Below are 17,178 nucleotides of genomic sequence, written 5' to 3' on the forward strand. Positions count from 1 at the left end.
TAGGACTTGGCAGAAAGGGAAAAAATTCCAATGGATGAACATTTCAACAAACTCCATTCCTCTGGAGATCTTTTCAATTCAGGTAAGGCATTACCTGTGTTTGGAGAGAATATAAGTAGAGGTTGAAATTCTTAGATGCATTTTGAATTGCCAACCCAGCTAAGCCAAGTTTCACCTGATGAATCAATTACATGATCAGATATTTTAAAAAAATATAGCTAAAAACTGCAGGACCAAAATTGAAGATAATTCTGTAAGTCACATTTTTTTAAAATTGATGGTTGAGTGCTACAACGTGGCATACATTCTTCTGTAAATAAATTGGTGAATTATCTGGACAAGCAGTCCTTTTAACCTGCATTTAGACAGCATTGTTGAACCCCTATTTAAAAAAAGAGATCAAAGAATTAAAGCTGGATTCTATTGGTATTTATTTACTGCGGCCATTCCTTTTCTTGTGTCTAGGTCATTTTAGAGGAACTGGAAAATTGTGATTGGTAAAGGATCAAGTGGTATTTCAAGAGTGTCAACTGGAACTGATAGAACACAGTCCCCTACCCAATCAATGAACTGTCAGGATAGCCTTGCTCTTCTGTTGGTTCTCCAATGTGTAAGCTAGAAAGCAGGATGACACTGCAGTCATGCTATCTGACACTGGACAAATTTACGTATCACGGTTTGTTTAGTAAGGAGTTCATCATTATGAAGTTGTGCAAAAAATTTACAAGCACCTAGAGTTAAGAGGTTTTTTGCCTCTCTCAGGAGACATGGTTGGTGGGGAGAGTGGGTGGGAAGTACCTTGTCATGATGCTCCAGCCATTGTGTGTGGGGGACAGGCTTAACGGCCCATAAAAATCATACAATGGTTATAGCTCAGAAGGCCACTTGGTCTTTTGAGCCCTTGGTTCTCTAAGAGCAATTTAGCTAGTTCCACTCCCTCATCTTTTTCTCTTGCCCTGCAATTTTTTTTTCTGTCATGTGTTTGTCCAACTCCTTTTTGAAAGCCACAAATCTGTCTCCACCACACTCAGGCAGTGCATTTTAGAACTTAACCACTCACTATGTAAATGTCACCTTTAGTTCTTTTATCAAACAATTTGGTAAAAACCCATGTCCTCTGGTTCTCAACCCCTCAGCCAATCAAAGAGTTTATCTGTCTACTCTGTTTAGACCCCACTTGATTATGAATACCTCTATCAAATCACTTTCTCTAAGGAGAAAGAACCCAAGTGTCTCCAATCTATGTAACTGAAGTCCCTCATCCCTGGAACCATTCATATAAATCTTCTCTGCACCCTTTCTAACACTTTCACCTGCTTTGTAAACTGCATTGTCCAGAAATAGACACAATATACCAGTTGAGATCAGTGTTTTGTAAAGGTTCATCATATGGAATACCACTGCAGTATGGTATGAAGCTTTCTTGGACCTATCCTGTAATTTTACACAAGACATAATGGAAATTACAAGGTAAAAAGATAATCCTTTAAGTCATATGGAAAAATAATTTATTCTATTCTCACTACCATGTTTTGTTATATGGCTGCATTATTAAATAAGAAGTATTTTACACGAAGGAAGTTAGAGGGAATTAACCGGAAAAACAAAAGGGGGGGGGTCTCAACAGTAATGCTGCAATTTCCTGGAAGTATGTACATTTTAAAATCAGGATTATAATTACCTTGCACTATAAAACATTATTCCATACTTGCAACACTCCTCCCCAACACACCTTCTACCATAAGCAAGGCTGGCAATATATTAGGATGCTAAATCCAAATGTGTATTTTTTTGCATGGTACATCACCCTCCATAAGTTTAGTGCTGGTGTGTAAAACTAAAACACATTCTTCAAAAAGAAATTCTTTGTCTTGCTAAGCTGGGCAATCAGAATTCAGCTATTCAAACAAGCAAGCAAACAAACAGCATCAACAACAGCTTGCATTTATGTAGGGCCTTTAAAGTATTCAAACATCCCAAGGCACTTTACAGGAGTGTACTTTGACACTGAGTCACCTTTGGGCAATGGTCAAAAGCTTGGTCAACAGGTGGGTTTTAGGGAGGTGTTGTAATGGGGAAGAGAGGAGGAGGGGCTTAGGGAGGGAATTCTAGCTCAAAATCAGGGATGTTTAGGAGGCCAGAATTAGAGTGCAGGTATCTAAGGGTTGTGGAGCTGCAGCAAAGTACAGGGATAGGCTTTATAAGGCTTTGAAAATAAGAGTGAGAATTTTAAAAATCAAGGTATTGCTTAACTGGGAGCCAATGTTGGTCAGCAAGCAGAGGTGTGATGGGTGAACAGGACTCAGAACGAGCAAAGACACAGCCAGCAGAGTTTCGGATAAACTCACAGAGGGTCAAATTGGCAAAAGAAAAGTGCTTTTGTCATTTTTGTGAGGACCCAGTGAAAACATTTGCTATTACAATGAAATGACTGAATACTCGGACAGAAATTCAATTAATTACTCTGATAATTCCAACATTCCAATTATTCTTCATTCACTCCCAGAATAACTGTACAAGTTATTAAGCATATTACAAATATTCCTTCACTTCTGCTTTCTGACATGCCCCACAAATACAAACATTTACAGCCAACTTCCGCATCATTTTTATTTTACTTCTGATAGCACCAGGAGTCTAACTTGCAGGATCTTTTTGTTCACCGTCTTAGGACAAGGGTTTCTTCACAAGGGAAAATATTTCATCTGTTTCCTAAAACACCAGAAATGCTACAACACTGAAAGCGCCTCTCTGGGTGTTGCACACTTTATACAGGGACAGTTTCAGAACAGGAATAGTTGTCTATATAACCCTGAGGTCAGAGAATTTTTTCCCTGAGACTCAAAGTAATTTTTTATATACACAATAATGGCTTAATAGAGACATAAACAATGTTTTTCTTAACAGGGAACATGGCATTATAGAGACTTTATTGTATATCTATAAAACCAAAGAAGTGCTAGGCAAACATGAGGTACAAACTATAAATAAAATTAAATAAGAGTTGTCAGAACGTCAATGAAAGTCTTTGTTGTGCTGGTAGCAATAGGGAAATCATTATGAACTAGTTTAAATTGACCCCAGTTACATTAGAAATGGTAATAATGGAAATTGTGAGGGAGCAAAACTGTTAATCAAGATATTTCAAATATTAAAATGTTACCACTTTCAACAAGGTATTTTTCTTGTATATGGTGAAAAAACAGAATATAATTCACCCATACCAATTTGGACAGAAGATTTCTGTCAGTGAGCTGGGGGCGGGGCCCGCTTGCCGACGTGAAAATGACGCAGGATGACGTTGGGGGGATCACCCGAAGTCATCCCACCATTTAAATATTCAGGAAGGCGTGGGGACAGCGCGATCAGCTGTGCACCTGCCGACCTGTCAATGGCCAACTGAGGCCATTGACAGGGTAGTTAAATCAATTAAAGGCCCTGCCCGTCCAATCTTAAGGTTGGCGGGCAGGCCAGGAGCCCCAGCGGGCTTCTGATAATACATAAAACCTCATCCACCGGCTTTAATAAAGTTTCTGTGATACTTATTAACATGTCCCATCTCGTGTGACATTGTCACATGAGGGGGACATGTTAATTTTTTTATTTTTCTATTTTTAAACTTCCAAACATTTTCAGCAGTCTCCCTGAGGCAGCACTTAGTCTCAGGGAGATGTGCGCTCTTTCGTGTGCATGCGCAAAATAGCACACGCTGACTGTTGGGGAATCCCTCCATAGCACTTCCCGTCAGGCGGCCCACCTAAAATGGCGGCGGGGCCCATTTTGGCAGCAGCGATCAGCGGCCCGCCCATCCATTGAGGGCAAAATTCTGCCCATAAATACATGGCAGTTTCATGTTACACTCCTATGAAATTTATATATGGCAGCATTCTGTATCCATTATCTGTAGAATTGCACAGACAATTTTCAAAGCTTGGTTCTATAGCAACAGTATTTCTTATGTGGCAGCTTAAACAGATGAGCTGACGGAACATAAAATATAGTCAGAGAATGATTACAGCACAGGAGAACGACACTCAGCCTGAAACAAAAACAGAATTACCTGGAAAAACTCAGCAGGTCTGGCAGCATCGGCGGAGAAGAAAAGAGTTGACGTTTCAAGTCCTCATGACCCTTCGACAGAACTTGAGTTCGAGTCCAAGAAAGAGTTGAAATATAAGCTGGTTTAAGGTGTGTGTGTGTGTGTGTGTGTGTGTGTGTGTGTGTGTGTGTGTGGGGGAGGGGGGGCGGGGGGAGAGAGAGAGAGAGAGAGAGAGAGAGAAGTGGAGGGGGGGGTGGTGTGGTTGTAGGGACAAACAAGAAGACATTCAGCCTGTCTGGCTGTGCTGGGTCTCTGCAAGACAACTCAGCTAATCCCGCTCCCCTGTGTTTTGTCATGTGTTCAGGGTTTAAACTGGATTCTTTGGGGTATGTCTATTCTTCCAAACTAAGCTGCTCAAGACTGTAGTTTATTAAAATCATTATTCTTTATTTACAGCTACTATGTACACATTGGGAACTCTGCACAAGGTTGGAACTTCTCCTCCCTCCAGCTCTCTGTTATTCAAAATGTGTTGTTACATCATCATTACATTATCATATCTTTCTGCTGGTAACCTTTTGCTCTACATCCTACTCACCCAAAACTTTTTTCCTATATCTACATCCTTCTACATTTCCCTTGCCTCTCAAAGTCTCAGACTTCATGGGGTTAGTCTCTGAGGCACCTTGCCCATGTCTTGAGGAGATATTAATGCATATAATGTTATTGGAAATTATTTTTAAATTGGACCTGTATTAGGGTCTGTGGATGTGAATGTGTGCACATTAATTGGATTAAAGCCAGCTAGTGCTTTGATGTGTGGTAGCTTTGAGATGTAAACAATAAGATAGAGGGTGCTTTTACATTTTGTTGAATAAACCATTCAAAGACTGGGGGTGAAATCTTGCACCTAGGAGACACCAAGCAATATGTTTATATTACTAATAAAATTGATACAATGAAAGGGTTTTTAATGTTAGAAGAGGTGGAGTTCAAAGAGCCTGGTGATACAATAAGAATTTACAATCAAAGGGAAGGCTAGGTATATACAGAAGAGTTGTGTGTGTGGAAGTTAGAGGCATGTGATGTATAAGCACTGTAAGCCTACAACTATCTGCAAAGTAAACAAATTGAAAGGAACCTAATTTTGAATTCGTAAGATAAAATGTGCTTTGCCTGGTGTCTGTTTAAGTCTATGGGTTATTGTTGCCTTGGGGAAGATTACCTGAGAGTGATTAATTTGGGGATTTGTTTAAAAGTTATTATTGATAGTAATTTGTAGACATGTGTGTGCGCTTAAATTTGTGGTTAAATTGATAAATGCTTAATTTAGTTTATATAAAAAAACTTCAAGGATTGGTGGTTTTTATGCCTGAATTCAGAGAAGAATCTCAAACATACCAATTGAAAATATAGGTTATGACAATTGTTTAAAAAGTTTCCATCTGGGATTTTAAATAACTCCGCCTCTACCAACTGATGTCTCATAGCAGACCAATCTCCCTGATCTTATTCCAATCTATTACTGAAGTCAAGGTTGTGCCGTACTTTCCCTTCTGCCAGTGTGAATGTTCTTCTCCTGGTTGGCTATAGAGCTTTGCCGTATTTCTTCTTCTTCTCTTCAGGATCTGAGCAATAAGCCCAAGTTTCTACTGGCTTTCTTTCCCAGGATATTAAGGTGCCGCAGTTTCTCCTTAGGGTGCCTGGTCTGTCTTAATCCTGTAAGATCTCGCTTTTGGAGTTCTTTCGATGATTGTGCCTTCTCTCAGTGAGTCTCGTACCCATGCTTTCTCCCTCAGCTTCGGAACTAGTAACTTAGGTGCTGTACGATTGTGGTTAAAGTTACAAGCCTGTTTGTTTCTCTGTTCTCCTTCACACCGCTTTACCTTCTCGTGGTCGCTTGTGGTGATAGTGGATTTAAGTTTGTGTGTCAGAGACGGAAGTTGTGTTCTCACTCTCCTTCTCAGCAATAACTCAGATGGCGAGAAACCATTTTGTAGTGGTATAGTTTGGTAGCTCAGCTACAAGAAGAGCTAGATTAAAGCCTTTATTCTTCTTCAGCAAATCTTTGATAACTCGTCCACCTCTCTCAGCTTCTCCAGTTTCTTGAGGATAATGAGGCGAACTGGTTACATGAACGAATCTGTATTCCTTTGCAAAATTTTGGAGTAACTCAATAGCAAATTACCACCCATTGTCTGACCCAACAATGTCCAGAATGATATGTGTTGCATAAATTCTCCTCAGTGACTGAATGATTGCTTCCAGCGTGATGGTGGGATGTTTACTTAAATCCACCTTGAGTAGTAATCAATAACAATAAGGAATGTTTTTCCCCTTAAAATCAAAGTGCATTCCCAAGCGCTCTCTCTACCTTGATGGAAAAGTAGAAGGTGATCATGTTCTTTTTGCTCTTGGCTGTTTACTGTACATACAACACAATTAGAAATCATTATGAGTAATGCTTGGCCACCAGGCTGATTGCTTGGCTCTCATGACATTTACTATCCTAAAAGACCTTCGTTTTTTGGAAAATTCCTGGAGCGGACACAATTCAAAATGGTAATTTATTGAAGCAATAAGAATTGCATTATAAAAGTGGCCAGCAGACTGGATTCTTCATTCAGAGGCAACTGCCAAAATCAACTGTTTGCATCCAATTTGGCAAATAGAGTACTCTTAACTAATTTGGCAAGACTCTCATCCACCAAGGGCAACGGGTGGATCTCACGTTCCACTGATAAGCTGGAGGAGTTAAATCCATGCAAATTCTTTTCGTGACCATTCCTATACACCATTTTGCTGGCATGGTGGTATAAAGAAGCAGTTGGTTTAGCATCAGGTTGTAGCACAGTATGGTATTCGGTCCCTAGGCCTGTAAATAATTTTGGAAATTTATTCCTGAATGTACTGCTCATCAACAACTTTTTCCACTTTATAGATTAGCTTCATTTTTAAGCATGCCTTTCTGCTTAGTAAACATCATTCTTGATTTTGAATGACTAGAGTGGTTTGAAGATTTCTCTATCTTTATATCTTAACTTTGCCATGAGTTGGCCTTTGACTTTCAATGTAGTCCCACCAGGGCCCTGTAATTTGATAGATGAGGGTTGCAATGTAATCTGTTTGAGCAATTTCACTTTGATAAGATAGAAACATCTGCTCCAGTGTCTAATTTAAACTCTGTGGGTTGTCCACCAATTCAAATTTAATACTCTAGTATTTATTTTCAGTATTGTTTCCTCCCAAGAAAAATTACTTCCTTTTTCTGTGGCTCTTACACTTTTTAAGTGGCCCTGCTTTAATATTTTCTCCCTCATTTTACAGGTTGTCAGCGTTTTCAAATGATAGACAGTTCTGAAATGGCCCATCTTTCCACAGATGTGTCACTTAGCTCCCCCTGCTGGACATTATTCTTGCTTGCAGTTGGTTCCTGCTCTGCCCAAAGACATTTCAAGATGGCAGTTGGCACGCTTTCCCCTGTTTTAGCAGGCTTAGGCAGGCTTTCTCTCTCACGGCCTACAAACTGAATGGTCTCACTCGATCTTCCCCATGGGGCCTCATCTTTCTCAGTGAACAAACATCCAATTTTGTTTTCTAATCTCAATTTGCCTCACAAATTGTACTGCCTTGACCAATGTTAAATCCTCTCGTCTGTAAGAAATCTGATAATGCTTTGCCTAAGAATCCTACTATGATTCTATCATGAAACAAATCATCCCTTAAGATTATGTAATCGCAGTTCCCTGGCAGCCCGTATAGAACATTGATGAATGAATCCATGCTTTTGCCTGGTCTTTGCTTTCTCTTGTTAATTATAGAAAGGGACGGCAAAGTTTAAGTTATTACGATCACTGAAATATGAATTAAAAGCTTGCAGGATTTCTTTGTTAGAAGTAAGAACTTGAAGTCTCATCAATTCCCTGCTTTGCTATCACATCATCAGCAATAGATCCAACTGCATAAAGTACTGTACTGACATGGTTTCTTTTGTGCAAGTCAAAAATAGTTCTATACCTTGTGAACCTCTTTCTCCACTTGTCCTAGTTCTGGGTCTGTTGCGAGCCTTAAGCATTCTGAAATGGTACTCGGAGTGGTACTGTGGATTCCATGCTTCTACTAAGCCTAGTTGTTGCTGCTTCACTTGTGTTGTTTGATGCTTTGGGTCTGTGCCCACTGCTGTTCAGACTCTAGGTCTAGTGTGTCTCAGCTTGCAGCTGCTGCACCCGCTATGCTCTTAATTTTTGGTGAGTTAGATTCTGTTCCTTTTTTTCTCCTTCCTTCAAGGATCTCTTGACTTCCCAGGTCTGTAGCTGCTTCTTAAACTTTTCTGAGTCTTTCACTCGCTGTCTGCTGCCACCATGTTTCGTCCTGTGTTGAGGGTCTACACGAGGTTCTCTGGGGCTTGGCCAATCTCCCAAAGCAAGCTCAAGACTGTAGCTTGGTAAAACGATTACTCTTTATTTACAGCTACTATGTACATATAGGAACCTCTGCTTGAGGTTGGAACTTCTCTTCCCTCCAGCACTCTGTTACTCAATCATGCGTTGTTACATCATTACATTGTTTGTTTTATTCATTCATGGGATGTGGGCATCACTGGCTGGGCCAGAATTTTTGCTCATCCCTAATTGCCCTTCAGAAGGTGGTGGTGAGCTACCTGCTTGAACCACTGCAGTCCATGTGTTGTAAGTACACCCACACTGTAAGGGAGGGAGTTCCAGGGTATTGACAGTGAAGGAATGGCGATATAATTCCAAGTCAGGGTGGTGAGCGGCTTGGAGAAGAACTGCTAGGTTCGTCCCATTTGTCTGCTGCCCTTGTCCTTCTAGAAAGTAGTGGTCATGTGTTTGGAAGGTGCTGTCTAAGGAGCCTTGGAGAGTTCCTGCAGTGCATCTTGTAAATGGTACACACTGCTGCCACTGTGCAGCATGTTTGTGGATAGGGTGCCAATCAAGTGAATGGTGTCAAGCTTCTTGAGTTGTTATTGCACTCATCCAAGCAAATGGAGAGTATTCCATCACAAACCTGACTTGTGCAGTGGAGATGGTAGACAGGCTTTGGGGAGTCAGGAGGCGGGTTACTTGCCACAGGATTCCTAGCCTCTGATCTGCTTTTGTAGCCACAGTATTTATATGGCTAGTCCAGTTCAGTTTCTGGTCATGATACCCCCCCCTTCCCCAGGATGTTGATAGTGGGGGATTCAGCAATGGTAATGCCATTGATTGTCAAGGAGCGATGGTTAGATTCTCTCTTATTGGAGATGGTCATTGCCTGGCACTTGTGTGGCTCGAATGTTACTTGCCACTTGTCAGCCCAAGCCTGGATATTGTCCAGGTCTAGCTACATTTGGACATGGACTGTTTCTGAGGAATTGCGAAAGGTGCTGAACACTCTGCAATCATCAGCGAACATCCCCAGTTCTGACCTTATGATGGAAGGAAGGTCATTGATGAAGCAGCTGAAGATGGTTGGCCCCAGGACACTACCCTGAGGAACTTCTGCAATGATGTCCTGGAACTGAGGTGATCTTCCTTTGTGCTAGGCATGACTCCAATTAGTGGAGAGATTTTCCCGATTCCAACTGGTTCCAATTTTGCTAGGGCACCTTGATACCACACATGGTCGAATGCTGCCTTACCTCACCTCTGGAGTTCAGCTCTTTTGGCATGTCTGAATCAAGGTTGTAATGAGGCCAGGAACTGAGTGACCCTGGCGAAACCCAAACTGAGAGTCAGTGAGCAGCTTATTTCTAAGCAAGCGGTGCATGATAGCACTATTGATGATCCCTTCCATCACTTTACCAAAGATTAAGAGTACACTGATGGGACAGTAACTGGCCGGGTTGAATTTATCCTTTTTTGTGTACAGGACATACCTGGACAATTTTCCACATTGCTGGGTGGATGCCAGTTGTTGCAGCTGTACCGGAACAGCTTAGCTAGAGGCGTAGCAATTTCTGGAGCACAAATCCTCAGTGGTATTGTCGGAATATTGTCAGGGTCCATAGCCTTTGTTGCATCAAGTGCCCTCAGCCATTTCTTGATATCATGTGGAGTGATTCGAGTCTGTGATATGGGGATCTCCAGAGGAGGCTGAGATTGATCATCCACTCCACTTCTGGTTGAAGATTGTTGCAAATGCTTTAGCCGTATCTGATGTGCAGCGCTGCCCCACCATTGAAGCTGGGGTTATTTGTGGAGCCTCCTCCTCCAGTGGCTGGACTGCAGAGGTTAGACCTGATTCCAATGGTGGTAGAATCACTTAGGCCTGTCTATCACCTGCTGCTTATGCTGTTTGACACGCAAGTAGTCCTGTGTTGTGGCTTCACCAGGTTGACACCTCATTTTTTGGTATGCTTGGTGCTGCTCCTGGCATGTCCTCCTGCACTCTTCATTGAACCAAGGTTGATCCCCTGGCTTGGTGGTTAATAGTAGAGTGGGGTTATGCCAGGCATGAAGTTACAGATTGCGGTTGAGTACAATTCTTCTGCTGCTGCTGATGACCCACAGAACCTCATGGTTGCCCAGTCTTAAGCTACTAGGTTTGTTCAAAATCTATCCCATTTAGCATGGTGGTAGTGCCACAGAACACAATGGAGAGTTCCCTCAATATGAAGATGGGACTTCCTCTCCGCAAGGACTTTGTGGTGGTCATTCCTACTGATACTGGCATGGACAGATGCATCTGCGGCAGGCAGGTTCGTGAGGATGGGGTCAATTATGTTTTTCCTTCTTGTTGGTTCCCTCACCTCCTGCCGCAGACCCAGTCTAGAAGCTATGTCCTTTATGATTCAGCTAGCTCGGTCTGTACTGGTGCTACTGAGCCACTCTTTGTGATGGATATTGAAGTCCCCCACCCAGTGTACATTCTGAGCCCTTGCCACCCTCAGTGATTCCTCCAAGTGGTGTTCAACATGGAGGAGCACTGAATCATCAGCTGGTCGGGGGGAGGGGAGGGGGTGGGCGTTTGGGGGCGGGGGGGGGGGGGGGGGGGGTGGTAATCAGCAGGTGGTTTCCTTGCCCATGTTTGACTTAATGTCATAAGACTCCACGGGGTCCGGTTGAGGACTCCCAGGGCCTCTCCCTCCTGACTGTGTACCAACGTGCCACCATCTTTGCTGGGTCTGTCCTACTAATGGGAAAGGACATTTCCAGGAATGGTGATGGTGGTGTCTGGGAAATTATCTGTAAGGTATGATTCTGTGGGTATGACTGTGTCAGGCTGTTGCTTGACTAGTCTGTGTGAGAAAGCTCTCTCCATTTTGACACACGCCCCCAGATGTTAGTAAGGAGGACTTTGCTGGGTCAACAGGGCTGAGATTGCTGTTGTCATTTCTGGTGTCTGGCTTGATGCCAGGTGGTCCATCTAGTTTCATACCTTTTAGACTGTTTTATGGTTTTGATACTATTGAGTGGCTTGCTAGGCCATTTCAAGGGGTGTTTAAGAGTCAACCACATTCCTGTGGATCTGGAGTCACATGCAAACCAGGTAAGGATAGCAGACTTCCTTCCTAAAGGACGTAAGACAATCAATAATGGTTTCATGGTCATCATTAAACTTTTTAATTCCAAATTTTTATTGAGATCATGTTTTACCATCCGTCAGGTCCCCTGGGTCTCTGGATTACTAGTCCAATGACAATACCACTATGCCACTGCCTCCCTGATGTTAACCCTTTACTATACACCCTGCCTTTTCCCATAGCCCTAAAAATTTTCTCTCTTCAGATAATTATCCAATTCCCTTTTCAAAACCAACTCAATCTGCTTCCACCACACTCTCATGCATTGCATTCCACGTCCTAAACACTTATTGTATAAAAAGGTTTTTCCTCATGTCGCCTTTGGATCTTTTGCCAGTGTCCTCTGGTACTCAACCTTTCAGACAATGGAACAGTTTCTCCCAATCTACTTTGTCCATATCCCTATGATTTTGAACATCACTATCAAATCACCCCTCAGCCTTCTCTTCTCTGAGGAGAGCAGCCTCAGGATCGCCAATCTATCCATGTTACTGAAGTCCCCACCTTTGGAACCATTTCAGTCACACGGTCCTTTGCACTCCCCAGCCCCCTGCCCCAACACACAGCCACACAGTCTCTCGCACTCACAGTCGCGCACACTCTCACTACACCCCCACCCTCAATAGACACGCACACTCTCCCCCACACATTCACACACACTCACACTCCCCCCGCACATACTGACTCACTCCCACGTACTCACCACAACATTGTCTTCTCCCCAGCCCCGCCGTTGCTCTGCTCCCCAGGCTCCAGCCCCACCATACCTTTGCTTCCCTCAGCCCAGAGCCCTCAGCACACTCACCAATGTCGACGGTCACTGCTCCTTCAATCAGAGATTGTTTCTCTCCCTCATTCAAACATGGGAATGAAACAGCCTGCGATTGGTGGAGCAGCTCCATGCAGAATCTTCGATTGAAACACACCTGTTGGACTGGAATTTTGAAAACTGGCACTGGGTGTCCCATAGAGGGGCTTCATGGGCCCGTATGTTGGACAAACCTGGTGTGTATATCAAGGTCACTATAAAAACACTTCATTGTTTTTATCATTTTTTCATCTCAGCACTTAGAGAAGGAACCACCTGCAGGGTATTCCGGAGTGAGAATCTCTGATGAAAAGTTCGAGATGCAAGGAAGTCCTTAGTACTGTTATAACTAGTGAAAAGCAAACTTTACATTTAAACTATTTAAAATGTATTTCCAAACTAACTGCGGGTGGCAGAACTGGCCTTGGGTTTTATATTAAGATTAAAATTAACCAGCCTGTAGAAGTGTGAGGCATCAATGCCTGAATTTTCTTGGCCAGAATGAAGGGAAGACTGATAAAAGAGCATGTAACCTAGGTTTTAGAGTTGCACTAAACAGCAACTGATTTTGAACAGATACTGCTAGCATATCAACAGCCTCTTGTCACAAGCTCTAGAACCTGTCAGCAGGCTATTGTCCCAGTCACAACCACATTTTTACTACCAAATCCAAGAGTAAGCTATTAAACAACACTCAAGAAACATGACACCATCCAGGACAAAGCAGCCCCCTTCCTTAGCAGACCATCCATTACCTTAAACATTCACTCCCCCAAACACCGAATGATGGCAGCTGTGTGTACTATTTACAAGATGCACTTGCAGCAACTCACTGAGGCCCCTTTAACATCACCTTCCAAACCTGCGCCCTCTACCACCTTGGAGAACAGCAGCAGCAAGTACATGGGAACGCCACCACCTGCAAGTTCCCCTTCAAGCAACACCATCCTGACGTGGAATTATTACTGTTCCTTTACAGTCATTGGGTGAAAATCCTGAAATTCCCCCCCCCCCCAACAGCACTGGGGTGTACCTACACCACACAGGCTTAAGAACATAAGGAATAGAAGCAGGAGGAGGCCATTCATCCCTTCGAGCCCGCTCCTCCATTAAATGAGATCATGGCTGATCTTCTACTTCAACACCCGTTTCCTGCACTATCCCTGTACCCCTTGCATTTTTAATATGTAGAAATCTATCGATATCTCTTGAATATACTCAATGACTGAGTCTCCACAGCCCTCTGGGGTAGAGAATTCCAAAGATTCACTGTCCTCTGAGTGAAGAAATTCCTCCTCACCTCTGTCCTAAATAGCCTGACTCTTATTCGGAGACTGTGACCCCTGGTTCAAAATCCCCTAGCCAGGGGAAACATTCTTCCTGCATACACGCTGTCGAGCCCTGTAAGAATTTTGTATGTTTGAATCAGATCACCTCTCATTCTTCTAAACTCCAGAGAGCAAAGGCCCAGTCTATTTAGCCTTTCCTCATAGGACAATCCCTCCATCCCAGGAATTAGTTTGGTGAACCTTCGCTGCACTCTTTCTATGTCAAGTATATCTTTCGTTCAGTAAGGAGACCAACACTTTACACAACACTCCAGGTGTGGTCTCACCGAGGCTCCACATAATTGCAGAAAGCCATCTTTACTCCTATACTCAAATCTTCTTGTAATAAAGGCCAACATACCATTTGCCTTCTTAATTACTTGTTGTACCTGCATGTTAGCTTTCAATGACTCATGAACAAGGACACCCAAGTCCCTTTAAAAGTCAACTCTTCCCAGCCTCTCACCATTTAAGAAATACTCTAGTTCTGTTTTTCCTATCAAAGTGCACAACCCCAGGTTTCTCCACATTGTATTCCATCTACCAAATTTTTGCCCACTCACCCAGCCTCTCCAAATCCCGTGGAACCATCGAAAAGTCACGGCGCACAAAAGAGGTCATTCAGCCCATCATGTCTGCGCTGGCCGAAAAAAGAAGCCAACCGCTCATTTTTGATCCCACTTTCCAGCACTTGGTCCTTAGCCTTGCAGGTTACAGCGCTTCAGGTGCAGAACCAGGCACCTTTTAAATGAGTTGAGCATTTCAGCCTCAACACCAATTAAGGCAGCAAATTCCAGATGCCCACTGCCCTCTGGGTGAAAAAGTTTTTCCTCCTGTCCCCTCTAATCCTTCCACCAATCGCCTTAAATCTATGCCCCTTGGTAATTGACTCCTCAACTACAGTGAAAAAAAAACAATCCTTGAAGCTTCTGTGCATCATCCTCACAACTCTCACTTCCACGTAGGTTTTGTGACATCTGAACACTTGGAAATATTACATTTAATCCCCACATCCAAATCATTGATATTGATTGTGAATAGCTGGGTCCCAAGCTGATCTTTGCGGTACCGTACTAGTCATAGGCTGGCAACTTGAAAGTGAGCCATTTATTCCTACTGTTTTCTGTGCATTAACCAGTTCTCAGTCTATGCCAGCATATTCTGCACCCACCACCCTAATCGCATGTGCTCTAATTTTGTTTATTAACCTCTTGTGTGGGATCTTTTCAAAAGCTTTCTGAAAATCTAAATATACCAGAGCAACTCGTTCCCCCTTATCTATTGGGCTAGTTACATCCTCAAAAACAGTTTTTTTGCAGCGGTCCAAGGAGGTGGCTCACCACCACCTTCTCAAGGTCAATTAGGGATGGGCAATAAATGCTGGCCTAGCCAGCAATGCTCACATCATAAGAATAAGTTTTAAAAAGGTGTTACTAAGAAGAGCAATATACAGTGGATGCTGGAAATCTACAATAGAAACCAAAAAATGCTGGCAACACTCAGGAGTTCTGATGAAAGGGTTTTGATCTGAAATGTTAACTCTATTTCTCTCCCTCCAGATGCTGCCTGACCTGCGTATTTTCTGGCAATTTCTGTTCTTATTTAAATTGTTATATATAGCAAATTGACACATTTCCTCCCTTTTACATTTTAGGGAGATTTTAGAAAAATATTGGTATCCAGCAGTTTTAAACTAAGTTGCCATAACCATATATTTTGTATCAGATTCCATCAAATATTGTTCTTTATTTCTCCCTATAATTTTTTAAAACATCGATTCCTTGCTGAAGCACAACTAGACATCATCTGCCAGCTGCACACTGAAACCTTGTCCCAGTGACCAAAAGGGAGAGTGTGCTAGCTATCAGACTGGGTAGAACATCCCAGCAGAGCTCAATCCTGTTCTCGCCTGCGATCCACACATGTGAATGTCCAGCAGGATAGCCATCAGAATCTGGAACCTTGACCAGCTTTACCCTCTCTACAGTTAAGTCTACAGCCTGCTAATGTTACCCCACTTCAGATCAACAAACTGGGCATAGATTTGCGCTTGAACCTTAGCACACTGTGCATTTAATTACATTTAGTAGCCTACTTACTATCATTGGACCCCATACTAATAAGATCTTCGGAGTCGACATTGTGTACTATGGCAGCTTTGTATCCAGCTCGCTGAGCATTCAATACCTAAGGAAAACAAACACAGGAAGCTTAGATTGCTTGTAAATTAATAATCCAAGAAAATTTGCTTGTATAACAAAATGAACAGAGCATACAGTACAAACAACAGAAGTGTAGATATTAGTGGGAGAGAGAATGGACTTGACTGGTGCATCCAGAGACAAAGATTCACAGATGAACTCAAGTGCTAAGAAATTTAAATAAAGTTATTCCTTGGTCACAGACCCCATACTCCCCCTGGCCACTGTCTTAAACTTTAGCTATATTAAAAGGTGCCACATAAAATTCTCAGATGGCCTTCCACCAGCATCCTGCCCACCATGACCTCTCTGCAATTTTATGGTGGGACAGGTGAGGCCTAGGCCAGCCCAGCCTTGCCCCAAATGAGGCCGCCAGTTGGCCACTTAACGGCCAATTCCCATCCAACCTCAATTTTCAGGCTGGCGGAGAGTTCAGCAGCAACAGGGAAGCCCAAGAAGTAACCCTGCTCAGGCCTCAGACGGGAAGTTGGTTTGGGGGTTGGGATGGGTACCTCCATCATCAATGGCCTCCTTACAATATCAAGTGCTCCCCCACAAGGTGTGCGCCCCCCGCCCCCCAAACAGGTGCTCCCTCTCCCCGTGGCCTCTCCACCAACACCCCGACGTGAGGGACGGAAGTCCCATCTCCAGCCAATTAACAATCCTGGTCCATATTGTATGAATCAAACGTCACGAGGTATGGGTAGTCGAGTTCTAGAAATAGTTATTTAATTTTCCAGCTAAACACTACATTGTCATTTCATGGTTCAAAAGGTTATCCTACAATCCAGACACATTCAAATCAAACAATTAAATGTATGTAATGACTATGAGTAAGAATTTTATAAAATGTCCTACTTGAAAACATGGTGAAACCTTACTTCTTTGGTTGTGGATCTGTTGGACTTCCATAAATAATATTGTGACATTATTATACAATTTTAATATAAAAGTTAGTTCTCACTTCTTTAGCTCAAAGGTTCTCTGTCAGACACATGGCCTGGTTAAGCGGAGTATGTAATTATGGTGGGGCTGCCATCTGCTACCACACTTTTGAAGCAACCGTTCTATTCAGAACTCAGTCCTGGCACGAGATTCCCAAGAGGAGAGTAGAAACATTTTAGGAATGTCCTCAAAAAAGGATTGGGGTTAACACCATTCTTTTCCTTTCCCAGCCTGGTAGCTTTTAACACCAGTGAGGGCTTTCTCTGGAGGTTCTCCCTGTAGCTCAAGTTAGATGAATCTTCCAGTCTCATGAAAATCCTCACAAATTTGGT

At 42.8% G+C, this 17,178-nt stretch overlaps 1 protein-coding gene across 2 annotated transcripts in view; it reads right to left on the reverse strand.

Moving 5' to 3' along the window:
- rnf13 (ring finger protein 13) overlaps positions 1–17,178 on the reverse strand; it is a 249,562-nt gene that overhangs the window by 103,396 nt on the left and 128,988 nt on the right. For both annotated transcript variants that reach the window (XM_041217099.1, XM_041217089.1), the window contains one exon: positions 15,800–15,887. In XM_041217099.1, coding sequence (XP_041073033.1) covers positions 15,800–15,887 — 88 coding nt within the window. The remainder of the gene's footprint in view (positions 1–15,799; positions 15,888–17,178) is intronic.

This window comes from Carcharodon carcharias, chromosome 2, assembly GCF_017639515.1.
Source record: "Carcharodon carcharias isolate sCarCar2 chromosome 2, sCarCar2.pri, whole genome shotgun sequence".
NCBI classification, from domain to species: Eukaryota; Metazoa; Chordata; class Chondrichthyes; order Lamniformes; family Lamnidae; genus Carcharodon; species Carcharodon carcharias.